This window comes from Molossus molossus, unplaced genomic scaffold (genome assembly GCF_014108415.1).
Source record: "Molossus molossus isolate mMolMol1 unplaced genomic scaffold, mMolMol1.p scaffold_m16_p_10, whole genome shotgun sequence".
Classification (NCBI taxonomy): Eukaryota; Metazoa; Chordata; class Mammalia; order Chiroptera; family Molossidae; genus Molossus; species Molossus molossus.
Window position 1 is genome coordinate 55,013,307 of NW_023425345.1, and position 26,592 is coordinate 55,039,898.

General features: G+C 36.7%; 1 protein-coding gene across 2 annotated transcripts in view; it reads right to left on the reverse strand.

The window, feature by feature from the left end:
- The window catches only part of SYT1 (synaptotagmin 1), a 432,690-nt gene that overhangs the window by 123,072 nt on the left and 283,026 nt on the right, over positions 1-26,592 (reverse strand). Inside the window, exons 4-7 of one of the 2 annotated variants that reach the window (XM_036252912.1) lie at positions 17,065-17,249; positions 10,897-11,019; positions 7,200-7,367; positions 3,321-3,488 (exon numbers count right to left, since the gene is read on the reverse strand). In XM_036252912.1, coding sequence (XP_036108805.1) covers positions 3,321-3,488; positions 7,200-7,367; positions 10,897-11,019; positions 17,065-17,249 — 644 coding nt within the window. The remainder of the gene's footprint in view (positions 1-3,320; positions 3,489-7,199; positions 7,368-10,896; positions 11,020-17,064; positions 17,250-26,592) is intronic. The other variant, XM_036252913.1, reaches the window with a different exon arrangement.

A 26,592-nucleotide genomic window follows, 5' to 3' on the forward strand; every position in this document is an offset into this window, starting at 1 on the left:
AACTAGTCATGAACAGAATTGCTCATGTAAAATGGAAAAAGACTTTCTTTAAAATCATGAGAACTAAAGTCAATCTAATACTTCAATTTATTCACACAACTATGATTTTCTGCAGTTAATGGTAATATAAAAAGACAGAGCACATATCAAGGAGAATAATTCTTCAGATATAAAATGTAATTGGAATCTTACTTCATTTATTATGAGAAAGTTTATACCTGGCTCTAGTCACTCAAGAATACTTTGTAAGCTAGACATCTAGTTCATGAGGTTTTCCAAATCATGATATAAGAAAACAGTCACTCAACAGAAAACTAAACATTACTATTCCTGAATAGATAGCAAAGAGGAAAAACTCCAGAGTTTAAAGATGTGATTGTACAATTATTTCCCATTAAGAACATAGGCATTCAATAAATACAAAGATGGCAAGAAAAAGAATAAAGAAGTAGGTATAGATATATAGAGGAAAAGTGGAAGAATGATTAGGGAGAGGAAAACCAAGAGAAATGCCCAGCCGGTGTGGCTCAGTGGTTGAGCATCAACCCATGCACCAAGAGGTCATGGGTTCAATTCCTGGTCAGGGCACATGCCCGGGTTGTGGACCCCATCCCCAGTGGGGGGCATGCAGGAGGTGGCCAATTGATGTTCTCTCTAATTGATATTTTGATCTCTCTCTTCCTCTCCTTCTCCCTTCCTCTCTCTCTCAAATCAACAAAGAAAAAAGAAAGGAAAAACAAAACAAAACAAGAGAAAGAATGGTGCACTTGGTCAAGAAGAAAGACTAGGAAATCCCTGGTTTACTGAGCACTTACTCCATACAGGAACTTGATTCTCTAGCCTGCTTAATCTGCAAAATAAAGGGTAGATCATGTTATGGTCCTTTCTAGATGGAAAAACAACTGAAATTTAGAAAGCTTAAGTGGCTGCCCCAGTGTCTGAGCTGGTAGATGAGTTGGTCCCATTGAGACAGGAGTGTGTGTTTCTAAAGACAGGGCTTTCCCAGATGCCAGTCTAGCTGGCGACAAGCAAGGCAAAGACTGGGATGAGGAGGAACAAGGGGACCACACTAAACTCCACAAAATAGCAGTGTTGACCCATTCCAGTTTATTTTCTGTAAACACCTTAGTACGGTCATAGGGATATAGCAGGTATAATAGATATTTGAATAAGAACTATTTTAAAAAATTTTTTGAAATTGAGTTTTAGAGAGGGAGGGAGAGGGAGAGAGAGATAAAAACATCTGTGAGAGAGAACATCAATTGGCCGCCTCCTGCATGTCCCTCATTGAGGATCGGGCCCCACAACCTGGGCCTGTGCCCTGACTGGGAATCGAACTGGCGACCTCCTGGGACATAAGTCGATACTCAACCACTGAGCCACACCGGCCAGGCAACATAAGGAATCTTTTTTGAATGAGTTGAGTGATGAAAATCTTAGGGAGATAAGACATGGAAGAACAAGAAAGTAGAAGAAAGAGAAAGAAGGAAGTAAAGGGGTGAGAATAAAATGTGATTCTTTGGGGCAGTCAGCCTAACTTTCTAGGTCCTAGCATCCAACTAAACCTGTCAGCATAGTGTCAAGCCTCAAATTCTGCCCATATGCAAAGATTTTTGAAAGAGAAAATGTGTTTGTTGGCATACATCCCCTTCACTCAAACAAAAATACCAACTTTTCGGAAACCCAGTGGGGTGTGATGTTGGCATTCCAGGTCACCTGATAGTTAACGCGGTGGAGGTCAGTGGGTGAGCCGGGCATTCTGGCAGGTGGGCATCGGGAAGCACAAGTAGGTCATTATCCAATCCTCAACCAACAAGCCAACCCAATTCCAGTCAATTAATAAAAACCAATTAGTTCCTGAACATTTGATGTGGTTCCACTTTGTTCCTCCCTCCCAGCTGTAAGGAATTTACAGTCAAACATTTCAATAAAATATGAAAGTTCAATGAAAGCTCACGGCTTTGTTAATTAGGAACACTGTGATTGAATGATTGAATTTTTCTCTTCATACAGATGTTCAGTTTAAAATTGATATTAGTTTACTCACAGGGAAGAACTACTTACGAAAATCATAAAATTTAAAACACAGTATTATCTTTGGGTTGTTCTTGAAAGTCCACTGTAGGGCTAGATCTATCTCAATATCCCAAAATCCAAGTCTGACTGACCTCTTTGGTTAAGTTATATATATTTCTTTCCAAAAAGAAAGCAGAGCTTAATTGCAATAATTTTGACTCCTTTTGTACAACCAAATAATTTTAGAGCTCTAATAAAATTCAGTTTCTGTGCAGTAATCAGGAGTCTGTTCTAATAAGCCAGTCCCCATACTGGTCATAACCTCAGGCTGAGAGGATTCCCCGGTGATGGACGTGGCTGTCCTCTGAAGGCTTGGGCCATTCTCTAATCTCCCTGGTAGCTCCAAAGTGATCCCATCTTTGGAATCCAAGGGATCCTAAATGACAGAGGCTATTGGCAATCCCTTGGGTAATTATAAACTCATGTCAGGATCCAAAAAAAAAAAAAAAAAAAATTGCTGCAAAAAGGCGTTGCTTTAAGGGTTCAGAGAAGCTAAGAGTTGTTTGCTTTTCTGGTATTGGTCTACTGAGACACTCCAGAAAAATGCTAGCGCCAGGCAGGCATAGCATAATCAAATAGAATTGATTATTATGTAGTTTAAATGTACTGAGGATATTGAACTTCCCTTTTTAAATCACAGAAAAACCCCGAGTTAAACTATTCAAACGGGGAGACTACAGTGTGTAGACTACTATAAAAATGTGAGTCATTTAAAAAAATGGATTTAATATCAGCCTTTGTGAATTATATTTGATGTTTCGCCCATCATGCTCTGATATTCTTCAGGAGAAACAATGAACTGTCTGTGATATACAGAAATAATTAAGGGAAAAGTACCTTTTTATTTCCATTTAATAGCTACATAACCTATGTAGGAATACAGAACAATTGTTGCAAAATACACAGAATAGGATGATATTGTACTATCCTTTTAAAGAAGTAGGTATGTGTATGGCATTTTATAAGCTTTTGGAGACGTGTGTGTGTGTGTGTGTGTGTATGTGTCTCTTCAGGGAGTGGTCCATAGACCTGGTACACAAACCTTTCTCTTTTTCTTCAAATAACACCCAGAAGACCTGTGTACTTTCTAATGAGGTTGTGCAGTCCCCTGACCCTATTTTGCCAGCTGTCAGCAGCTGGAGGCCCACATTACTCTCTGTAAAGAGCATCTCTCCGTAGGTTATGATATGAGTAGAAATGACGAGTACAGTTTATCATATTAGAAATGCTAATGTTTTCCTTACCTCTTCTTTCTCGGCACTTTGCAGATCACGCCACTCCTCAGTCACGTGACCAAAATCCACTGTGTTCATGGGGACTTTAAATTCCCCGATGATGTCATGCTTGGAGAAACGGTCGAAATCATACACAGCCATCACCAGGGTTTTGCCTCCCAGTTCCGAGTACGGCACCTACATAAAAAAAGACGAGGATAAAAATGTCACAAAAATGCTTAGAACACATTACTTGTTTATAATATTTAATCTTAATATTTATGTTGGATAAACAGATCAGAGAGATAATTATGCTTTCGGTGTTTTCTCAAATTGAATCATTTGACTCACTGCTTATGGTTTAAATTACTTGGGAGAAAATGGGGACTTCCCTTAGTAATTTATCGCAAAGTTCTAGAAGCTGTTAGTGTTATTAGTAATGGATCTTGCTATTAGTCATGCTATAAACACTTCAAGATTAATACAAGGATACACCAAGCCAATTTGACTACATAAATAAGTTTTCTTTGCAGACTGTTTCATTATTGTTGTTACGTTATATTGTCAGGGTGTAATTTACTCAGGGGTAGATAACTTCTAAGCCACCTGGATACCGTATTTTAATGCAGCAATGACTTACTAAACGCTATTCTGGGAGTCTGGAAAGATATAAATAAAATTTACAAGGTGCCTCACCCACTCCCTAAAATAATTTACTGATTGACAAGAAAATTGATGTTTTGAATATCAGGGATGCATTATAATATAGATCTTGAAGTTCATTCTTAGGTATGACACTCTTAGGATGAGTGGTGGCAAAGGGCCAAGAACTGATGAATTCTCCAGCTGTTCAAATATATCTGGGACAGATGCTATGGTTGGGAGATTTATTAGTGACATTTTTAATATTCAGGGAAAGCAGTGCAATCCAAGTGAGCTACACTTCAGTAACTGAATAGAAATATCTGATTAAGAAATTGTTTAGACTTGTATTGAAGGTTTGATCAATTTTCATACATTTTTAAATTATTTTATCAGTGTTAATGGTTCTTATGCTCCAGCATACATTTCTCAGTTAGCCCTGTATATTAAGGAGGAAATGAGAAGGAAGAATATTTGACCATATATGTATAAAAAATTTTAGTTTTTCCAAAGTTTTGCTTTTCTGTCATTTATTTATTTGGAATTTGATTAAAATATTACCATTAGGAACTAGGATGCTACTTCTTCCATTTTAGAAGAAAAACAAAACCTTCCAAAGAACTGAATTGCAAAGGAAGAAATAACAAATTTTAGAGTAGGGATAAACTCTTGAAAATTTCATCTTATTTCTGAAATCTTTTTAGAGATGTGTGTGTGTGTGTGTGTGTGTGTGTGTGTGTGTGTGTGAGTGTGAGATTGTACTGAGGTAGCATCAGTCAAAAACCTGGGCTTAGGGTCAAATAGGGCTGGGCCTGGGTGTCCCCACTTTCCAGCTGAAGGGACTGAAGCAAGTGAATAAACCTCATCCTTTTTATAATAATACTGCCCAAATCACAGGGCTGTTTGGGGTTGAAGGGGTATATGTAAGGCATTAGCACAGTGTTGGCAGACAGTAGGCACCTAATATTTATTGTTTGAATGACAGTAGTTCCTTCAGGTGGGAGTCTAGGACATGTAGAGTTTAAGTGGATTTGAACTCATTTTTAAAAATTTTATTTATTTTTTATTGTTCCAAGTATTGCAGATGTCCCCCCCCCCTTTTCTCCCATTGACCCTCCTCCTCCCTGCTCCCATGCCCCTCCTGCTTTTTTTGTTTTTAAAGCCAATCCTCTTTAAACTCTATTATGTTTCTATTTCGACATCATATCGTCTATTGGCATTTCAAGATGCATAATCTATAATGTCTAAACTATCCAATTCTCTAGAAACAGTAAAATATTTCTTTTTTTATTTTATATTTAATTCTCACCCAAGGATAATTTTCCATTTATCTTCAGATAGAGATGGGGGTGGGGCAGAGAGAAACGTTGATTGGTTGCCTCCTGCTTGATCCCAACCAGGGCCAGGGACTGAATCGCAACTGAGGTATGTGCCCTTGACCAGAACTGAACCCATGACTCTTTGGTCCATAGGCTGACGCTCTAACCATTGAACCAAACTGGCCAGGGCAAAGTGGCATATTTCTCAAATGCATGGAAATATATTATACTTTGGATGGATTTATGATTTGATCGACATTCTTGAAATAAAATAGAAACTGATAAATTTTATAGACTTTCAAATTTCAATAATTATTCTTCTTAAAGTCAGAGAAATTGCTAATAAAATTATTACCAATATATTTTTAAAAAAAGAAATAAGAAAAACAAAGCCCCCACAATATTATTTCAAATAATGTAAGAATCTGCTTACTAAATTGTGGTTAGACATGGCTGACCTAAATAAAGATTCATACATAGTCAAAATGATTGTAATTATCACTTGCAATATTTTTTAGTTTTATTTTCATTTTGTGTTTTGTGGTATATTGGCCATGCTCTTTATAAGCTGAGTATTTCCAGAATGTTTTAACTACTACTGTAAACAAACTATCCTAGGCATAGAAAACTTTAGATTTTTAACAGGATTACCTACTTTAGGGACTTCTTTTTTAAGAACTCAAATTTCTTTTTCCCCCCTCACCTGAGGACATTTTTGCATTTATCTTCAGATAGAGCGGGAGGGAGAGAGGGGGGAAGAGAGAGAGAGAGAAATATTGATGTGAGAGAGACACATCAACTGGTTGCCACCCACACGACCCCAACCAGGGCCGGGGACAAACTGCAACCGAGGTACGTGCCCTTAGCGGGAACGGAACCTGGGCTTCTCTGGTCCGCGGGCTGATGCTCTAACTGCAGAGTCAAATAGGCCAAGGCAAGAACTCAATTTTCAAAGCGAACAAAGACATTGCTCTTTTATAACATTGGAAAAAAAGTTCTAGAAAGTGACTCATGGCCTCAGTGTCATCCATTTCTTTCATAGCAGGATGTTTGCTAACACGAGGCATTTGCTTTCTTTATGGCTGACTGATAGGTGCTTTTGAATAGCCTGTTAGCATAGACACAAACATTTCATTTTTCAGAAATGTATTGTTTTAAATAATGCATTTTTAAAATTTTCACATGTTCAATATATCCATAAAAGAACTATTTTTATGCATGTGTTCTAGACAAGAGCTTTAGAACTTGTGATTGCAGAGATGCCCGAGGCCTGCAGAGCACGTTTTCCTGTTGGGTTGTTATATGACCAGAATGGCCCTTTGTTATTGTTTTCCCACTGACGTGTCTCAATAGGATGAAGAACACCAGGGAAGAGCCTAGAGTAAAGGGAAAATGCTATAAATTCATAAAAACAATATGTTCACCTCCTTTATATTGAAAAGTGAAGAAGAATGGTTTTAGAGGGCTCAGGGTACCCCTGTACACACAGAAGTTTGCAACAAGAGTACTGTCTATTTGCCCCACATGAACAATGGACATAGCTTACTTTATTCTGTGACTGCACAGGGTTTCCCTATTTTCAGGAAGTTTGAAATTTAATGAAACAACTTCATTATTTCTTTGACTTTATTTTCTAGAGGGGAAAATGTCAAGACGCCTATTGGCACACACTAGAAACTGACCTCACTTTTTAGATGTGAACATGACATCTTAGTCATATTCCAGCCTGTATTCTATTCCGAGGTGGCCAAGCTGAACCCTACATTGGCCAAATTTAAAAGCAATGCAGAATCCTCACTGGGCAGAAAATAAGAATTTAAAATATTCTGAATAGAATCACTTTAATCTGAACAAGTGGTCATGTGTACATTGGTGAGTGTGTGTCAGGATGAGATCAGTCTTTTATCTAAAACATCAGGAAAAATGAATAGTAAGCATAAAACAATACCTTGAAAGTAAATTGCTCATTGAAGACGGGATTGAGGGTCTTTCGATGGACTTTTGTCTCAAATTTCTTCTTTTTATCGGGCAGCAGAAACACTTTCACGTAGGGGTCAGATGTGCCACCCATGTCTAAGGCGGGCAGCTCAGCAGCCTGGATGATCCCTACCAGCAGCTGAAATAAACAACAATACAGCACACACATTGGTGGACATTTTGGAAAAGATTTAGTTGTTCACATTGCTGCATATTGTGATTTCTCCCTCTTCCTCTTTGCTTTTAATACCCCCCCCCCCCCCTTTATGAATCTGAACACAGAAGGCAAATGAACTGAGCTACAGACCCCAGAAACCCAATTATGGCATACGCAGGCTCTAGAAAGCCTGGTTTTAAGCATAAAAGAGGCTTTCAAAGGTTGCTGATTACAGTTAAGTATGGAATTCATATTTGCAAAAGAGTTGCAATCAAATAACTTTCCAGTTGCTAAAAGCCCTTATGCATTATCTTTCTTTCTAGGGCATGATTTGTAAGTGGAAATAAATTGTTAAACAATCACAAGTGTATAATTATAAAGTAGGAAATTGTTATTCTGAACCAGAGTCTCAGTCCAACGAAATAGAAAGTCCTTAGAAATTAGGTACATTTTGAGATAAAAATAAGATCTTCAAGTTATCCTATTTAACTTTTACTTGTGTGCTGACTACTCTTGTCTTAACTTACAGTAAAATGGTTATTATATATTAAATTCTGTGTTTACATATAAGACACGGAGTCAAGGAAATATAATTTCAGCTTCATATAAAGGAAGAGAATATTACAAATACGATTTTTAATAGTAAATGTGACTAAGTTTCTTTTTTTAAATTTATGTTTTTCAAATACAGCAGAAATGTCTGCATTTTTTTTCAAGTCTGTTTTCTTAGTGATAAATTCCTATGTCTTGCTATGAATGAGAGCATAGGCTGTAATTTTTATTTTTATTTTTTAAAATTAATTATTTTTATTGATTTTAGAGAGAGAGGAAGGGAAAGAGAGAGAGAGAAAAACATTGATGAGAGAGAACATTGACTGGCCGCCTCCTGCATGCCCCCAACTGGTGATCAGGCCCACAACCTGGGAGTGTGCCCTGATTGGGAATAGAGCCGGCAACCTCTTGGTGCATGGGTCGATGTGCAACCACTGAGCCACACAAGCTGGACTAGGCTGGCATTTTTAATATTTTTGCAAAGAAGATGAAAGCTGTGAGTGGATTGTTCTAGATGCTCTGCCACCAGACATTTAGGGTTAGCAGAGTGCTCTAGATCCATATGGAGAACAAAGGTAGACTCTCAATGTTGTTCAAGGTACACACTCTTCAGTAAATGCAGTTGCACCACAGCTTTTTACAGCAGATCCTGAAAGCTGGAGTTTGAGACTTTTAGCCAACATAGTGGAAAAGCAGTCCACCAACCCCACCTCCAAAACAAAAAGGTCACCGTTACTTTCTGTAAAACCATGTTTGTGAGTGCATGTTGGTTAGTTGACTCAGTTTTTACCCCAAATGATTATGTTTTCATTTTAATGCTTCAATATCTTTGCGATATCATTATACAACAAGAGCAACAAGAGTGGTGGATTGTAGGTCTACAAAACACAGACAGATGACCGAAGAATAGCTAAAATGGGCATCAGATGATAAAGACATGTTCAAAACGTTTATCTCTTGGTTTGCCAAACTGGTTTTTAGTATCTACCTTTAGACTGCATGTGAATACGCAAGACTCTATTTTTTCTTCACTTTTGCAAAACAATTTTTCTTTTTGGCAAGGAAAGCACAAGAAATATACCTAAATTCTTTAAGAGCAGATCATATATATTTTAAAGATTTTTTAGATTGTTGATAAGCAGTGGAATTCCTCCTTTCAACCCCCCTCTGACATTTCCCTCCGTCATGAAAACGTCTCAATTGGAGTACTTTAGGGTTGTCTTTCAGTTTTGGTCACAAATGTATATATTTGATTACAGCCTTATCTAGGAAGTTACGCAGACTTGATATTCTGCGACTCATTGGAATCATTTGATAAATCAGATCAGTGGAGAGCACTTGGAAAATCAGTGCATAATATTAAAAGCTTCATCAGGTGGAATATTCTAGAGTCTCACAATGAAATGTCTTTTTAAATTTGATGCTTGCTAGAAAGAAAACAGTAAAATACATTCATATATTTGAGTGAAAAATCAGTGCCATTATTTTCTTAAAAACATTATTTTATAAAATGTTATTTATAGTATTCAAAGTCAATTTAGAAATTTCATAATTATGTTGTAAATGCCATAAGTTAGATGTAATTGGTTGAACACTGTGAATTCTAACTACCAGGAGTTAAACCAGGATGAGATACTATCAGATTTCTACTGGAAAATATAAAAGAATAAATTTAAAAAATAAAAATATTGGATAGATATAGAAAGGCAGGTTAAATTTCTGGAAAACATATTATATATGAAGATAATACAAGTTGACTTTGACTTTACCTAGAATATATATAAAGAGGTTTTGCTTTCAACCAAGTTCTGATGATCAAATGTAGATTAAGTGATAGAAATGACTTCAAATGCCCTATTTGATTTAGTATAAAAGATATACCTATAAATCAGTATCTGCCACCAATATGTAACTTTCTAAAATGTATTAAGAAGTGACAAGCCCGGACTATAATGAAACTAATCAAACACAATTATTTTTAATATGATAGATAATATCAACACAGTCTTCATGAGAAATTCTCTGGAAACTGCAGAAAGTAAAGACATTATTTGAACTGTTGATTTCTAAATAAAGCCCAGAATTTCTGCAACTTTCAAGCCCTCACAGCATCACTGAGTCTGATCTCTAACTCAGCCAGTTCCACTAATTCTTGTCTAGCTCCTTGCTTTCTTTAACAATTCAGGAATAAAGGATGAATGTCACGAATGTCATAGAATCTGAAAGTCATTTTATGCCGAGAGATTTCTGACAGCTCTCTTTATGCTGCCTCTGTAACACACAGCCAAGAAAAGGCAGCTAATATTATTGTTAATCTAGGTGGCACTTTATGGTTCTTTGAGGAACTGGAGCAGAAATGCCTGTTTTGTTACCTCCTTTAGTGCTTTGTCACTTTTTGGGCAGCAGTTATAGGCACTAGAAATGAAATTCCTGGTCTTTCTACTCTGCTAGAAATGCTATCTCATGAGGATCAGGAGTTCGACCTAGTATCATTCCTGTCTTTGAAATCCATGGACTACAATTTTCCATCTTTGATTCTTTATCAAACTGTTATATTATGTTTTAAAACTTTGGCTTGAATGGTGGTGTAACTCAAAGACCACTAAATTCATGAAGTGCAAGGAAGATTGTTCTAGCTCAGGCTGAAGGACCTGTGTGGGTGAGACTGTGATTGGAAGCTCTTAGAATCGTCTGACGGCTTCAAGTTAATTTGTATTCTGCCTGCCTGTTGTAAGTGCCATAAGTTAGATGTAATTGGTTGAACACTGTGAATTCTAACTACCAGAAGTTAAATCAGCAAGTAGAGGACTGCCCTTACTTAGACACTGTTTCATCAATAGCTTTCATAATTGCACTTTCCCCACAGCCGATGAAATGTTTTAAGAAGTATCTCGCTTTGATTTCGACTTGGTAATTTCAGACAACATAATAGAATTAGAAAACATGTCTCCCCTCAGACCTGGTTGTTCTGGAAATCATAATCCAGTGAATATTGAAGTTTCCCCAACTTCTCTTCTTCTTTGGGTTCTTCTTTTTCTTCCCCATCAGTCAATCCGGTTTCAGCATCATCATCCTTAAGAGCCTATGAGTAGGGAAGGAGATCATGTGTGAATTCAAACGAATTTTCATCAAAATCCAAATTAAACTTGGCCTTTGGTTATACTTCCAAGCTGTCAGAAGCAAGCACTAAGATGCTAGAAATCTCAGTTTGTCTGACACACATTCATATTTGCTGCTTACATATTTTAAAAAATTCCATTTGTGCACGGAATTTTCCCCCCAGTCAGCAAGCAACATGGAAGCAATGGAATAAGCCCCTAAGAATATTGCAAGCAAAAAAATGTCACGTTGTTGTAAAGAAAATGTCAACTTGGTATTAATTTGGCTATGGTAAAACTGCTTATTTCAGAAGTATGATGAACATGCTATTAACCAGGCCAGGTTCACATTCATGTAGGTGAGAGCGATTTCAGCTATCCATCACGTAAAACACTTGTTACATGCAGTGGAGTAATATGTCGGAAATGAGTGGTCTTTCTTGCCTTGTCTCCTATGGAAAAATAGTTGAATAAGTGATTCTCAGAAAATTTAAATTTCCTGTTTCACATGTATACTAAAAATGGTTATGGAAAAAGAGGAAAAACATGCCACCAGCAAATGCATGTTTAGAAAAACATCTACTCCATTTCCAGTTTAAGTTTACCATTTTATCTCCATAACAGCTCCACAGAAAGCTAGGCTGAATTAAATTGATTTATGGGTCCATTTGATATCAAGAGATAAAGGAGTTATGTTTGCAATTTTTAAAAAACTGAAATTGGTATAAAAATTTATTTTGTTTTAATGAACAAACATCATGGGGCTCAATGCTCAAAGCTCAGTTTGTATCAGTTGAATAATTTTGATAACCTCAAGCTTAAGTGTAATATAAATTGAAATACTAGAAAGCTCATTATTTCATAAAGTACATTCAAATTTTCCTCTCTCAAGAAATAAAAATAGCCCTGGCCGGTTTTGTTCAGTGGTTAGACCATTGACCTGCAGACCAGAGAGTCGCAGGTTTGATTCTAGCCGAGGGCATGTACCTTGGTTGCCGTTTGTCCCTGGCCCTGGTTGGGTCGTGTGGGTGGCAGCCACTCGATGTGTCTCTCTCACATGGAGATGTTCTCTCTCTCCCTCCCTCCCACCCACTCTATCTGAAGATGAATGGAAAAATATCTTTGGGTAAGGATTAAAAAGCAAAGAAATAAAATTATATATTTTCCCAATAAGTACAAAAACTTTGCTACATAAACAAAGGTTATAAGGATTATAAATGTTAAAAGCTTTGTTTTTGGGGACATGCATTCTTATCACTTTAAAGAATTTAAAGAAAGAATTAGAAATCAATGCATAGTTATAATTCAAAATTAACACTGATAGTGTTACATATCCCTAACCACTAGTGAGGTTGGCAAAAATTTTAAATCTTTAATTATTCATTTCAGTTTTTTCTTCTGAGAATGCCAGCATATGGTCATTGCTAATTTTTCTATTGTGTCGTTTGCCTTTTATTGATTTGTAGAGACTCTGTATTTTAGTGGTTTCATCCTTTCTGTTGTTATATATAGGAAATATTTTCTCCTGGTTTTTGGTTATGGCATTTTCTTTGTGTGTTACTGTAGAACCTCACAGGGATCAAGTTAAGACATATGAATGGTAGACTGCTTTGTATCTCTGACAGAGTAAGGGAATCCTAATTCTTGTCAGCAAATTAAATCTGAGCATCCATGTAGAACTTGAATGCAAGAAGCATAACCAGGCTTCAGAAAGGCATCAGAATCGTCAGACCACAGCTCAACCACCCAACTCCTTCCATCGCTCCCAGCCCCCCCACTACATGGGCTGTTTTCTTTGCTGGGAGAGACTTTTCCATTTACTTATCTATTAATACAGAGACCCTCAGTGGTGCTTCCAAATAGTACCCTCGGCCCCTCAGTTGACAAGCTTTTCCAATTCGGCTCCTACCCAGTGAACTTCAGTGTGACCCGCCAATACTGAGACTTGGTGGCATCATATTAATGGAACTTATTTGTGTGGGAAGATCAGATACACAGAGTTGAGCAGTGGTCAACTCTTGTGCTTCTTGAAAATTTTCAGGAGCCTACAATAAGTAGGGAAAATGGAAAATTACCATGAACATATCAGTATAGAAACTTTAAAAAATCTGGTTAACTTGGAAATAAACCATTTAACTTGGAAATATTAATTTATACTTGGATGTTTCCTCGAATAGTAAAGTGTTGATTTACTAATTTATATCACTCTTTTAACTTGGGGAGGGGGAGTCACTAAAGGGAACATGGCAGTCAAGTGACGAGAAAAGAGGGCTGAAACCTTCCCTGAGTGTACGTGTTCAATGCTGTCATAGATATTGCTAACAAATTGTAGCTTAGGTAAACTGCCCCCCTGCAAGATTTTAATTTTTTGAAAAACTATAGCAAACTAATGCATACTTCTGTTGAAAAAATCTGCATGTTACTTTACAACAATAAAAAATGTCATGGATTAAAATACTTTTTCAAAAGTTTCTTTCAGAACTGACAATTTACATATCATGTTTCAGCCCAGTGCAATTGGAAATAGCTGAGATATTAAATCTCCTTCTCCCTCAGTGGTTTTTGCCGTAATAAAAGGTGCAGGACCATCTCTGCAATTATTCTGCATGAAATAAGTCTAAATTTTTGATAATTTCTCAGTGCCACTGTTCATCACTGGAGTGATTAAGTCTATTCTCGTCCCAAAGGCTGAGTTGAACCAAGACATCTTCTGTACTATCACATTAAATTCAGGCCTATTAAATTAGTAGCCATTATAATATCTCGAGAGCAATACTCCCCCCTCCTTCACCCCCCAAAGGAAAAAAAAAAAATGCCGAGGAAAAAGCTTGTAAACCCAGCAGTTCTGAGAGTTTGATAAATCGCTGTAGAAAAAGCTGTGCTGGGAACATGGACCTCGTTTTAAATTTCAAAGATTTAGTGCTCATGCTTCTGGCTTGCTTCAACATTCAAAAGATGCTCAGTTCACAACCATCAAAAGGAGTACTTGTTCATTCTAAGTTAAATTGCTCAGATTTGGATTTGATAAGGCATAGTAAAAAGAAAGCGACAGAGGGATGAATTTCCTTTCTGTGCCCATCAATGAAACACTTGAGCTTTCTAATAACACTCGACTTAATCAGTTAGTAATATTTAATATGAGAACCCTTCATCTTAAAAAAAAAATCAATTTAGTTCAGCCTTGATGTGTGTCAGAATGGTACACCCTCAGATGTGGAGTCCCAGCTGCCAGGCCAGTAAATGGATCCGAGCGTTGACTTAGGGGATCTAGGTAGCAGAGGAAACCTACCGCAAGGGACAGTCCAGAACAGTCATGAGACACAATACAGATAAGGAGGACATAGAAGGAAGAAATAAAAGTTAAAGTATCTACACACATTAATAAAAACTATGGAGAAATGACCTTTCCAGACCTATGGCTTTCTAAGTTATTCTTCCTCTCTATTTTTAGTGTTCTCAAGTTTTAAGGCATTGAAAAAACCCATATATATATGTCCTTTTCTGTGTAAATATGCTGTTTGTAATTAAATATTGGTTGTCATTGCAGAATATTTAAAAATCCTTCCTTGGTTACAAAATCTTACCATAGAGACATGTAGCCATGAACATTGAAATTTGAATTTCTGTGAGTTTTTATATGGATTGAAATAGTAAAAACGTACTAATTTTCTTAGAGCCTAGGTATTTTAAGAAATTATATCTACATTGATGCTCCTATTTATTTTCAAATGAGAAGCACATTGTCTTCCCCATGTTCATATCAATATTCTGTTTAAAATATTCTAAAAATATAAATATTTAAGACTAATTCTACTTAGTGTTAAGGTTCTTCTGAATCTGTATGATCAAATAATATTTGAGTTTTGATGCTTACAAGTAATAATAGCATCTTAAAATCTTTGAGTTACATTTGGCTTCTTCATCTTTCCTCTTTGTAAAATGATAGAACCCATTGCTATAGTCTGTCTGCCTTTAAAACTATCATAAGCTACTATTATATGATTGTTTACTCATGGGACCTACTTTTACTTGTCAGATATTTAATTTAATTATAAGTCATTTAACATTTAATTGTTCATAAATCAAAGTATAACCTATAAAATTCTACATAAACAAACTAGTCTACTTAAAATAATAAAAAACACCTTTTTTGAGGGTTGAAATCCTAAATGCTATATTGTGACAGTAGAATACTACACACTGTCACTGACTTTTTAGTGTTCCCTTGTTTGACTCATTTTCTCTTTCTCTCATTAAAAGAAATAGGTGATCAGTCAAAAATTAACCACAATCAATTTTCTGTATTTATTTCTTTTGAGATCTTGGTCATTTATTCAGGTTGTAACAGGGGTAATAAACACCCCTACTATTCTATATAGTCTTACACCATACAGAACAAATTTCACATAAAAAAATACACATTTCTTGTCTTAGAAAAAAAAAAATCCACTGTAGTTATTTAATATTATTTGAGGCTTTTACCTTTTAATTCTAGAATACTGGAATTTAAAATTTGTTGTAGTTATGAAAATGATAGTATTGCATTTTCAACCTCTTGTTTGATGTAAAGAGCTGAAATTCACATACAGGTTATTCATTTCATGTCCATCTAGAAGTTTGCTTCTACTCTTAGTCCAGTAAGTTGTTTAAAGAAATCTCTATCAAGTCCTGCTTGCTATGGAAATAAAGCAAGACACGATTTAAAAATTCAGTTTCTGTGTAACAGATTAACTAAAGAGAAAATTCCTTATTAGACACGCATTGTTGAAAGTTTGTGTGTCGGCTTCTATGGCTGTGATTACACATTTTTTTTTTGAAAAATGCACCCCTTCTTACTCTGGGCTCAGGTCCTGGGCGTGAGCACTAGCCTTACATCCACTCCCCAGCCCTGACACCAAACAAAGTTCAGCAAGTGAAAAGAAGCCCTTGTGGAGTTGTTTTCAACAGACATTACTGTGTCTTTGAGAAAAAGTGTTTAAAACTCGAACTGCGGAGAGGGTTATTGTTCTGAGTGGGTGGCTAACTAGGAAACCATGAAAATGTACTAAAATGGCTTTGTGGATTAAATTGTTCCTAAGATGCACACATTTAAGAGTTTACTTAGTAGTAATTAATACTATGAGAAGAATTTATAAAGCTGCATATATATGTGTTGCTATTTGGGATAAATAGAACCTTCGAATTATTTGAAGGGAGACAATGATAATTGAAAATGTTATTTCTTAGAAAAGTCTTTCTATATTTTAAAATATGAATTAAATGTTATTTAAAAATATTCAATGTAAATAGAATTCCAAAAAATGAAGAAGTATTTAATCATTAAATTATTAATAGTAAACTATTGTGAACCAAATCATTCATTAATTTAGCAAAAATAGACAATATAAAGGGCACCCAAACAGCTTCCTTAGGCTTGGGAAAATAACCCAGCCAGGTAGATTTTTATCATCTGCGTTATGGTTTTAATTGTCCCTATGTGAGAAAATAATTTTGCCTTTAAATTCTACCTCTTTACGGCCAGCTTATACTTTTCTCCCTTTTCCTGTATCATTCATTATTCCTTAGCACTAATTTTTGAGCTGGATGAGTACATACAGTGGGTGGCTTTCATCAAGTGTGATAAATACTTTTAAGACTCAGTTATATAACTGTGATTAAGAACAGTGATAATACTAGAAAGGTGACCTGCCCAAGAGGGATACCTCTCAGATATTCTTTAATATGTTTCTCAAACTCTGAACACAAGTAAGCTGGTTAAACAGATGTAATCAGAATACTCAGGCATCATTCCAATATTCCTTCAAGAGGAAGCCCTTTTCTGGTTTATATGCTTAGGAGACTCGAAAAGCCTACCACGTTTCTATTACACCTTGGGCTATTGAATAATGATGGAAAGGATTGCACAGCATCTCTCAAACAATGACATATGTCCAGAAGTTGTTTATTTCTATACTGATCTCACATTAAATAATAAACCATTTATTAATTGCCAATAAAATCTAAGAAAAAATATGGAAGGAATACATTACCTGATCTTTCATGGTCTTCCCTAAGTCTTTCACATCTTTCATGTTAATGGCATTCTTCCCTCCCTTTTCCTTCCCCTTCTTCTTGTTTTTCTTTTTGAACAAACATTTCTTACAGACACAAAAGCAGCAGGTCAGGGCTAAGAGGACCACGACGATGGCAATGGCGATTAAGGCCCACGGTGGCACTGAAAGGAAAAGTGTGTAGAGAACATGAGCAGCAGAACACTGACATATGCAAAACTTTTAATTTATGGGCTATGAAGATAGTCACTCATTCATTCATTCTTGTTTATTGAGCACCTATTATGCTCGAGGCGCTCTATTCCGCGTTACTTTCTCCAAGTTGCTTCCTGTGCTGAGTGTTCATATTGTTTTGATTTTGCTTTTTCAGATATGTCAAATATCATTGCCTCCCTGTTGCTTTCCCTGCCCCTCCAAACTCTATTTTCATTAATCCATTCCCTTCTTCATTCAGAGCCTGGCTCTGGAGTTTGACCTTTGATTTTAAATCCTGGCTCCACCATTTACTAGCTGTGTGACCTTTGAGTAAGCTGTCCAACTTCTTTCTGCCTCAGTTTCTTTCTCTCTAAAGTGGAGGGAAATTGGTAGGTAGTTCACAGTCCTTTTGAAGTTTAAGATGAGATGCAGTGACTGACACATGGTAAAAGTTTAATAAATATTAGCTGTTGTTACTCATCTATTAAATACTAAGGGTTGAATTATAATAGTCTGGGCATAATGGAGGGGGTGGACATTAATCAAACGTAAAAATAAATGTAATATCATAAAGGTAGTGAAGGTTAGGAAGAAGTGTTTCGTGCTCTGAAAGTCAGTCATGGGGGAATGGACCCACTCAGGATCTCCAGAGGCAGGGCAGGGTTCTGTGTTGTGTGGCTCTAAACCAGGGTTGAATACAGGCTTAGATACTTACAGGCTGTGTAACTCTGGCCAGATTGTGTAACTCTGAGTTTCTGTTTCCTTCTCTATAAAGTGAAGATTAGAGTGGTACCCATGTCATCTCGTTTGAAGATGAGAGGAGTTAATATACTAAAAAGTTTAGAAGGGTAGCCAGCACATAGCAAGAACTCAATGTTAGCTACTTGTTTATATTAAAGACATGGAGCTAAGTATTGTGGGTAGAGCTCAGAGCATATGTGGGGATAAAACATGTACACAATAAATATGTAAAAAGAGAGAGTCCACTGATTAGAGTTCTATGGATATGCGAGTGGGATTGAGATGGAGGAGAAATGATTTTTAGACGAGGAGAGGCTTCAGATTTATGGCTCTGTTTAAAATAGTAAAGCATATGTAAATAAGTATACTGAAACATTTTTACCACAATTGTCCATCTACTAAGAGTCGATGTGTTTTCTTATTTGGCATTCCCTATACATGTGCTTATCAAAAATAAGTTCTCATGGAAATGTTTAGAATGTCACTTGGCCTGGAAAGGAATTATTCAACTATCGCGATTAATCAGAAGAAGTGGTTTGCCTGTGGTAATCAGAAAAGACGTTATGCCCTGAAATGATAAGAAAAAGTTCTGTTTATTTTTCCAGTTACATAAACACTATTAGAATCAATGACTATTGGATACAAGGCAGGAGTACTTTGATGAAGAAATAACAAAAATATTAACTTCTCATCAAAATGGAGGAAACCCACTCTCTGCTGTCTCTGTATTAGCTTCAGAGAGTAGAATGGGTATTGTGCACACTATTCAAGTTTATGATGAACTACTAGGCGTTAACCTGAGGACGTATAAGAGCACAAGTCCAAAATTGTGTTTTCAGCTATGGAAATGTTTGTGTGAAGGTGACAGATAAGACATGTTTTCTTTTCATTGCCTAATCTCATTAAACAATCATATAAAAAATGAATTAAAGTAAGCTGATTTAAACAATATCATTCAAAGTACCTTAGTTTAAAGCTTCTTACCTCTTTTGATCTAGTTAAAACCCTACCAAACATGAATGAGAGAGCCTATGTATTCATTCAGGTGAGACAGTATTTTATTTATTTATTTTTTAATTAATGAATTTAAAAAAAAAATCTCACCAGAAGATATTTTTCTATTTATTTTTAGACAGAGTAGGAGGGAGGGAAAGAGAGGAAGAAAGGGAGAGAGAGAGAAATATCAATGTGACTAAGACACATTGATGAACCATGACTGAGATACGTGCCCTTGACCGGAACCAAACCCGAAACTCATTGGTCCGTGGGCCGGCGCTCTAACTGCTGAACAAAACTGCCCAGGGCTAAATTAATTTATTTTTGTTACAGATGTTTTTCCTTTCCCCCACATTGACACCCTCCTTCCCATTCCTGTTCCTCCTTCACAGTATTGTTGTGCATGTAAGTTCTTTGGTTTATTCCCTGCCCCGAGGTTAGTCTGATCCCTATTTCTATGACTCTGGGTATGTTTCATTCATCAGCTCATTTTGTTCATTACAAGTGAGATCACGTGATATTTATCTTTCTCTGATTGGCTTATTTCACTTAGGATAATACTCTCCAGGTCCCTCCATGTTGTCTTAAAGGATAAGAGAGCTTTCTTTCTTACAGCTGCATAGTATTCCATTGTGTATATGTACCTCAGCTTTTTTATCCACTCATCTACTGATGGACACTTGGACTGTTTCCAGATCTTGACAATTGTAAATTGTGCTGCTATGAACATAGGGGTGCATATATTCTTTCCAACTGGTGTTTCAGGCTTCTTATGATATATTCCTAGAAGTGGGATCACTGGGTCAAATGGCAATTCCATTTTTAATTTTTTGAGGAAACACCATAGTGTTTTCCACAGTGGCTGCACCAGTCTGCATTCCCACCAGCAGTGTACTAGAGTCCCCTTTTCTCCACACCCTCGCCAGCACTTGTTGTTTGAGGATTTGTTGATGGCAGCCATTCTGGTAGGTGTGAGGTGATACCTCATAGAGACAGTATTTTAATAATGACTGTTCATTTTGAACCTTATAAATTATCTCCTAGTTGGGCTTGTGTGACAGTCTCACAAAAAGAAAATAATGAAAATGCAAATACATTATTTAATCAAAAGAAATTATAGGGATAGAAATAGGATTACAGCAAGAAATCTGAAATAGTGCCATGTGAACATAAATTATAACCACTGAAAAACTCATTTTGTGACTATTTTTTCAAGTGCTGCTGTCTTCTAGATTTTATTTTCAGTTGATCTTCTGAATACTTTAATATGCTATATTGAATATATAAAATTAACAAAATGTCCTCATAGTTTACTGGCACCTTTAGATAGAATTAATTTTTAAAAGCGTTATTTTGTGTAGCCATTTGAAAATCTGACTCAATAGTTAATTATAATATAAACTCACCTTTTCAAATTAAATGAAGTTATTTGAATTGAATTCTCTTGTTAAAAATGTATTCTAGCCCTGGCCAGTTTGGCTCAGTGGTTAGAGCGTTGGCCTGTGGCCCAGAGAGACCTGGGTTCAGTTCCCACTAAGGGCACGTAACTCGGTTGCAGTGCGTTCCTGGCCCTGGCTGGGTTGTGCGGGAGGCAGCCACTCGATGTGTCCCTTTCACATCAATGTTTCTCTCTCTCTCTCTTTTCCTCTCTCTCCTTCCCACTCTATCTGAACAAAAAAATGTCCTCAGGTGAGGATAAAAAAAAAAAAAGTATTCTATTGGCTAGAGCAACCAAATACTGAAAATTTGATATGTTTAATAACAAACACCATTTACAGTATTACTTATTTATAGTAATTACAGAATATGTTTGAATATTAATGAGCAAATCTCATGGGATATAGTTTGGATTTGGCTTAAAATTTATTGAAGGCTTATTGTGGGCAGCAACCGTGCTGCTATTTTACACACATTATCTAATTTAACCTTCACAGCAGTTTCGCCCATCGTCTCTTCAAATTTGTACAGGAAAAGGACTATATGCAGAGGAAAACACTATAAATTGAATAGTTTGAGAAACTCAAATGTCTTTACATTATTAGGTTAAAATGTGCATATTTCAAATGTATACAAAGAAAAAACTTCTTATGGAGCTTTGTAGCCTTTTTAGTAGAACATTTTATACTACAAACAAAACAAAAACCAGTGAAGCAAATAATAGCATAAGATGCTACCAAGAGTGATTTCTGTAATAAAAATAGGCTCATCAAAATATTGCTACTGGCAGAAAGCTATCAGCTTATTGTCACTGCTAACAACTATTATTAAATAAAAATTTGTAACAAGATTTTAAAATTTAACTTAAAGAACTTTCAGCAGAAAATAATAGACTAATGCAAAAATATTATAAATATTAAAATATTAATTTTTAAAAATATTATTTTCATTTTCTAGTTAATGAATTAATTTCATATTATTTAACCCAAAGGTAAACTGATATGTAAGAATTAAAGCTAAGTCAAATCAAAATTGCTTCTGGTTACCCTTGCCGGTTTGGCTCAGAGTTAGAGCATCAGCCCTCTGACCAAAGAGTTGTGGGTTTGATTCCGGTCAAGGGCATGGAGTCATGCGGGAGGCAATCAATCAATGTGTCTCTCTCACATCAATGTCTTTCTCTGTCCCGCCTCCCCCCCCCCCCCCCCCCCCCCCCCCGCTCCTCTATCTGAAGCTAAATGAAAAAATATCCACTGGTGAGGATTAAAAACAACAACTGCTTCTGATGTTTTAATGTAGACTTTGTGGTGGAAAAATGTCCATATTTTACTCCCTGGAAACTGTGAATATGTTACTTTACATGCCAAGAAGAACTTTGCAAATGTGGTTAAGGATCTTGAGACAGAGAGAGTATCCTGGGTTATCCAGAGGGACCGGAGAAACAAAGACTAGAATGGTGGTTGCCAGAGGTGGGTACAAAGTGTGTGAGGGGTGTGTGTGTGTGTAACATTTAAGATATATTGTCTCAGTAAATTTCAAGTACAATATTAAATCATCACATTATACACCTTAAGTTTATACAATGTTATTTATTATATCTCCAAGTTGGGGGTGGGGGGTGGGGAGAAGAAATCAGCCCTGCTGACACTTTGATTTTAGCTCAGTAAAACCGATTTGGACTTTTGACCTCCAGAACTAGAAAATAATAAATTTGTGTAATTTAATGCCTATAAATTTGTAGTAATTCATTACAGCAGCAGTAGAAAACTCGAGATGCAAAGCAGACATCAGGAGATTTATAATATATGCTGCATACAGATGATTATACAACCGGAATATTATATTAGTGTGGGCTATTTCTATACTTTCCATGATCTTTCCTTCTTACCTACCCTTTCCCTACCCCTTCTGCAACCATCCCCTAATACTGACACTATACCAAAGACTCTCTCAAAGATAAAGAACAGTTTTCTTTTGGAGAAACCCATACAGCGTTGTCTGTGGTATGAGAAAATCTTGATCGAATATTCCTTCTTGAAATTTTCTTCTGCTTTTGTTTCTATTTCTCTTACCAGCATCTCCTCCTAAGCCTCTGACTTTTTCCTCCCCTTTCTTTCCCTTTCCCAAGTCGTAAATGGAGTTATTCAAAGTTCTCAGCCCCTTGCTCATCTCCACATTCACTCATTGTTGAGCACGTCCTTCTCCTGCCTTAACCTGTCAGGTCTGTTATTCCATCGCTCCCTCGTCTTTATGCTGGAGTGGCCTTCCCCATGGCCTACAGAACATTTCCCAGGAATGCTCCATGTTCTCACACCAGTTCTCCAAACCAACTATATATGGCTTTTGCCTGTGCGTCTATCATTTTCTGCCCCTTGGACATAGAAACCATGTGAAAATTTTTATTCCCAATTCGACTGATTGGCAAGTTGTGCCATTTCTTCCTCTATATGCTTTATATTTCTTTTACACCTACTTCCACTTGAAAGACGGGGGCCTAACATTACTGCCCAGCTAATCTCCTTTCCCGTCAATTATCTCTTCTCTCCATTTTACTCCTTCAGTCAGCAGACACCATTTTCTAATACATAATTTTGAATTATTGTGTATTTAGCTTTTAATGTCTGTTCAGTTGCCCACTCTCCTTGTCCATCTCTTCCTCTCACTTCATACCCCACCTTGTCTCAACAAACCACGTAGCTCCCCCTTTGCTCAATTCTACCTTCTTGTTTTTCTCAAGTATATTCATTTTTTATCAAATGATATTCTTCCTCCTCTCCAGTCATTTAAATTATATTTATTTATTGAGGCTCCACACAGGTCTCACTTAGTGTGGACAGATTTTTTTTTTTTTTTGTTAATCCTCACTTGAAAATATTTTCCCCGTTCTCTAGAGAGAGTGGATGGAGGGAGGGAAGGCGAGAGAGTGAGAGAGAGAGAGAAACATTGATGTGAGAGAGACATATCGATTGGTTGTTTGCCTCCTACATGTGCCCCAACAGTGGCCAAGGATCAAACCTACAACCCAGGTATGTGCCCTTGACTGGGAATTGAACTGTCAGCTCTTCAGTTCACAGGCTGATGCTCCAACCACTGAGCCACACTGGCCAGGGCTGGACAGATTTTTTTAAAACATGTTTTTATTGATTTTTATTTTTATTTATTTTTTTAGAGAGAGGAAGGGAGAGATAGAAACATTGATATGAGAGAGAAACATCAATCAGCTGCCTTCTGCATGCCCCCTACTGGGGATCGAGCCCGCAACCCAGCCATGTGCCCTGACTGGGAATTAAACTGGGACCTCTCAGTCCATGGGATGACATTCAATCCACTGAGCAACACCAGCTGGGCTGGACAGATTTTTAAATAAAAACATTACATATGTTTGCTAAAATTTCCCTCTTCCACCCAGTGGAAAATATTGACTATATGATATAATAATACACTGGAAGTAAATGGATGTATTATTTCAAAATAAAATAAAAAATTTATACAAGTGTATAAAAGGTATTTTAATATACTCTCTTCCTACACACAAAGTTCACTTGTTACTAACTTAAAACTCAACTCTTCTAGGTCATTCATGACATGAAGCACTGATATTTAATGAAAACACAATAAAATAATTAGGAATCATTTAAAAATAAAATTTGCATTATCAGGTCTTCTGTTAGGAAAAAAGCCCCCACCCAAACAAACAACTGTTCCCCTTATCAAGAGAGGCCATTCTTTCAAGGGAAGTGGGTATAAATTGAGCAGTTTAAAAAAGCAATGATTTAATCAAACACATTTATCTAATATCTATGTTCTAGGCATTTTCTCAGGGTTGGAATGCAGTGCTAAGCATAGTTTGTGTGATCATGAAGCTTACTATTTACTTGCCTCATGTTAGAATCTAGGTCTTAGTTACTCTTGCAAAGGATGTAAATTTCTTATGTTTGCCAAACTCAGAGCTCAGAACATAATATGGTACATTTTCAAATGAAAATTACAGTTTAATATGCTCTTGTGTACAAATTTAGTGCTCCAGGGGTACATTTACTGATGAAAACTACTAGTAAATATTTTTTCTACAATAAAAATGTAAGATTCAGATGGAAAAACATCATTGTTTTTTTTCCCAGGGAGTTTTGGCACTAAGGAAATTAAAAAAAAATTACTGACTAAAGGGGCTCTGTCACATACTTTTTAAAAAACTGGACACTCCAAATATCCATCTCTTTAATGGAGCATTATGAAATCCAAGATAAATGTAGCTCCCTGCCCTGGCCAGATGGCTCAGTTGGTTGGAGCACTGTCCCATATACCAAAAGTTGTGGGTTTGGTTCCCGGTCAGAGCACATACGTAGGCTGTGGGTTCATTTGCCTGTTGGGAAGCATATGGGAGGCAACAGATCGATGTTTCTTTCTCACATCGATGTTTCTTGCTCTCTAAGATCAATAGAAACATATCCTCAGGTGAGGATTAAGGAAAAAAAAGAAAAGAAAAGTGTCATGGAGAACAAGGGTATTTGTGAGAACACATTCATAATTCATACCAGGGGACATTTTAATATTACTGAATAGCAGCTCTGTGTGTCAAGTTATGTTCCCAAATCCAAAGTTTACTCATCAGACACGCATTGTATGCGTACCTGCAGAAAGAGCCGCTGGGGAGAGGTGTTGTTTTAAAAAATATTTACACTAACTGCCTTATGGCTGTGGGGAGCCCTGCTTGAGTTCTTCTGATTCTGAGCTCTCACTTCTAAACAGGTTTTTCTTCCCCATTTTTAAAAATGTCGGACTGAGTACTATCAGCTTAACAGTGCTCAGTAAATGTTAGATGGCTTAAAAGAAACCCGCATGGCCACGTTCTGAAGGTCAAGTGGAAGAAGAGTGGACGGTCTCCCAGGTACACCATCGTCTCAAGTGCGTCTTCCGTAGGTCCGCTCTCAGCCCCACTTCTGAGCTCTCTACTCCCCTGCCTCTCTGCCGTTCACAGTCCCTGCTGCGGCCTCCTCGGCAGGCGACCTGCTGGACCTACTCCCTGGGGTTAAACTTTAATCCAGGGCAAAGCTCACTGGTTTTGTAGTTCTTGCCTTGGCTTCACTTTCAAGGGCAGTTTTGCACGATCAGTTCCATTCCCATTCATCAGGTTATGAAACAACCTTAAATCCATGTCTCTTACATCAAACAAGCTGTGTTTTCCTCCCTGAGAAATATCAGCTTGTTCATTTACGTCTGTCCTAGATATTACAGCCCAGAGCCTCATGATGGCACAGGTAATAAACTATTGCTGTGGCCACGACAAACATTCAGCAATAACATCCAGCATTTTCTACCTGTGACACATCTCTGTTTTGCCATAGGAGTGCTCACCACTGCACTAATGTCTTTATTCATTTGAGAAATAATTGACATTTTCTTCATTGTTATATTTACTGAAGCTTTTTGCCAACCTTTAGTTTTACCCAAAAACAATCCATCATCTTTCTAGATCACCATAATTTAACTCAAGGTGCAGAGTACAGTATGAAAATAAATTTTTTATTAAACAGTAGGAAAAATAATCTATATTTCAAAGTTTTGCTATTAGATTGTTTATGAGTCATTTTTAAAAACATGGGGATAAGCATTTTTCAAAAATTGGTTAAAAAATAAGACTTGCCTTTTAAAAGGTTTTTTCTAAATTACAGTATGCAAATAGGAAAAAACATTTGGAAATATGTGGATTAATATACTCATTAACCACTACTGGAGACAGAACATAAAAGGCAAGATCTGAAACAATAGATGAAGTCATACAGAATATGAGTTAAGATTAACCCAACCAGTTAAAGGTCAGAATGAAGAATTTCTCATTATAGACTGAAATGTCTTCAAAGATTACGCATTCCTGGCTCCTGAGTATTAAACAAACTTACCTTTTCCTCACTCTTTGGAATTGTAGTTCTAAGCCTCCTTTGAATTATATGCCCTTTTAAAAATAGGACATGCTATGGGCTATTGATGGGAACCATATATGTTTGTATGCAGCGTGCATGTGCGAATGTGTGTGTAAATTTCCACACAATTGGGAGTGTGTTACCCTTGTGGAGATTACAGATCTTCAGGTGTAGGGTACCACTGCACTCCAGATTAAAAACTCCTTTCCCAGAGCACCAA